This window comes from Anopheles cruzii, unplaced genomic scaffold, assembly GCF_943734635.1.
Source record: "Anopheles cruzii unplaced genomic scaffold, idAnoCruzAS_RS32_06 scaffold01116_ctg1, whole genome shotgun sequence".
Classification (NCBI taxonomy): domain Eukaryota; kingdom Metazoa; phylum Arthropoda; class Insecta; order Diptera; family Culicidae; genus Anopheles; species Anopheles cruzii.
Genome location: NW_026454701.1, coordinates 1 through 2,609, shown reverse-complemented (window position 1 = coordinate 2,609; position 2,609 = coordinate 1). Strand labels below are relative to the sequence as shown.

At 49.9% G+C, this 2,609-nt stretch overlaps 1 protein-coding gene across 1 annotated transcript; it reads left to right on the top strand.

Annotated features, from left to right (window-relative positions):
* Positions 1-1,807: 1,807 nt before the first annotated feature.
* Positions 1,808-2,099, top strand: LOC128276402 (dorsal root ganglia homeobox protein-like; the record flags this gene model as incomplete). The annotated part of the gene is made up of 2 exons (XM_053014864.1): positions 1,808-1,899; positions 1,998-2,099. Coding segments are annotated over 2 exons (194 nt in total), but the record flags the coding sequence as incomplete, so codon positions are not given.
* Between the last annotated feature and the right edge of the window lie 510 nt (positions 2,100-2,609).

Below are 2,609 nucleotides of genomic sequence, written 5' to 3'. Positions count from 1 at the left end.
AACGTCTGGAAATTGTTCCTTGGTCCACTCCATATGCATCTGCAAGCTGTTGTTGTGTTTGGCACGGGTCATCTTCCAGCAATGCTTCCAAATCTTCATCTGCGAACGTCTTCACTGGTCCCGGGTGCTCCTTGTCCTCAGTGCAAAAATCACCACTTTTGAAGCGCCGAAACCGATCAAACCAACCGGTTTCGCCTATAACAGCATCGTCATAAGCTTTTCTAAGCAACCGGCATGCTTCGGCTGCTGTTTTCTTCAGATGAAAGTGATACAACGACACTTCCCGCAAATGACGCTTTTTTGGCTCGAATTCGCATATGGTTTCGTGTTAATAACAATCTCACAATAGAAAAATTGACAAATGTGATGATGCAGATTTGTTGACAGATGCCTAAGCTTGACATTTGACAGTTATTTGATGATATTTGTGCCTTCTATCCAACAGTAGCGCCACGTATATGTAAACGATGGACTACTAGGAATACACCTAATACTTTCTGCTAAGTACAAGAGTAATTACAGTAATTTGAAGGAGTTCTGTAAAAACTTCGTTAAAAAAATCGAAATCCAATACCTGCCGATAGGCGCTAGATAGTTTCCAGGGCCACTTAACCGAACTTGACCGCTCGGTGGAACATACAATTTGGTCGCACCCTTCTGGGGTGCCCGATTCTTCGGGGCGCCATTAATCCGACCGAATATTTTAATTCCATCATCATGTGCATCTTGTTATCGGGAAAAATTCGATTTCTCCAATTGCCGTCCGTGACGCCGTGGTGCGAATTTCGTATGCTCGAGCGATGATTACCGATAATTTTTGGCTCCTCGCGCCTCATTTAACAGTGCTCGGCGGACAACCAATCGAAGGCGGGGCTCAACCGAGGGGCCGTCAAGCCCCGGATCATCCTGGGCCAGTAATTTGATGTTAATTTTTCATCACGCGAAAAATCGCCATTAACACAGCGGATATTTAACCCGAGCATCGGATGCATCGGAGCGGACACCGACACCCAACAAAAAAGGGACACACCTTTGGAAGGGAAAAACTAAAAAAGTAATAAAGCCGGAGCACAACACAGGAACTCCGAAAAAAAATGGTCGCCCGGACGCTCAATCTGGGCCCCATCCGGCCGGGCCACCGGTGGGTGCTGATCCGGTGGTGGTTGATTTAAAATGAAGTGAACAAACGGAAGCAAACTCCCGGTCGAAACACCGAATCGCTTCCGTCGCAGCGCGTGGTTTGCCACCGCGTGCCGTGCCGTGAAATCCGGACCGAAAGCGCGGACCGAACCCGGGCGCGGGAACGCTCTCCGGCCGCGAAGGTATCGTAATGGAAATATAAAAATTCTGAAAAATTAATTTCCTATTTGTGTGAATAAATGATGAAATTAATTATAATTCATATAACTTGTTTTACGGTGGTCTTTCGGTGGGGATTAAATCCGACCGCCCACCCTCCTCCCCGGGGGGTCGCTTCTGTCCCGGAAACCGGACACCGGACGGCTGCGGTTGGCCGTACGAATCGGAGCGGCCCGAAAACGCGCGTGACGTCAAACCGATAAAGGATGAGCTGCTCTCAGCTGAGAAATCATGTTGGGATGGCCGCGGTGGCCGCGAAGAATCGGTGGGAACTGGCGGATTTTCTCCGTCCTTAAGCCGCAGTGTGGCCAGGCCAAGAATATGAAGGCGAAAGAATTATTAATTTTCCATTTGAATTACGTTCTGCTCGAACGGCGGCTCCCACGGGGTCGATTCTTTGCCCGCTGCTAACGTGCGCTTCTTTTTGGAATACTCCCTTCCCCGGCAGATACCAGCTACTCGTACCATCCGGCCATCCACGACGAGAGTTTCGTCCGGCGAAAGCAACGACGGAACCGGACCACCTTCACGCTCCAGCAGGTGAGTTTCGTTCTGTTCCCAAAGCCAATCGTTTTTCCCGGAGTTCGGGTTCCGATGAACGTTCCTTTTTGGCTAATTAATGTTTCATTCCGCCGCAGCTCGAGGAACTGGAAACGGCCTTCGCCCAAACCCACTATCCCGATGTGTTCACCCGGGAGGATCTGGCGATGAAGATCAACCTAACCGAGGCCCGTGTTCAGGTATGTCGCAGTCGTAGAGTTCTTTGCCGTTCCATTACGTCCATTACAGAATTTCATCGTGCGCAAAGAGTGCATATGCTCCGAAAATGAATTCAGAATCTGTTTTCTGGGTCAAATGCCTGCCACCTGCCCAAACACTGCACCTTAGCTACCCAAGACTCACAGGCCGGAACTCAATTAGTAAATTGAACCCAACACTGTTCAGCGCTCTCGCCGGAGACTAATCGTGGTGAAAGCCTTTTTTTGGGCCTGGATCCGAATGCAGCGTGGCACTTGAAAAACCTGCTTCACGTCTGCAGCGTTAACCTTCGAGACACCAGGACCTGACCTGTGCAATTCACCGCAGCGACGGAAGTGACGGAACTTTGTCGTCCCCTGCTCAGAAAGGTCTCGTCTGCGACTAAGTTGAACGCAAAGAATGAACTACGCCGCAGGTCGAGTCGAAAAAACAACCCTCTGACACCCTCAACCATCATGTCCAAGGGCAAAGGCGCCCAAAAAACCGAAGAC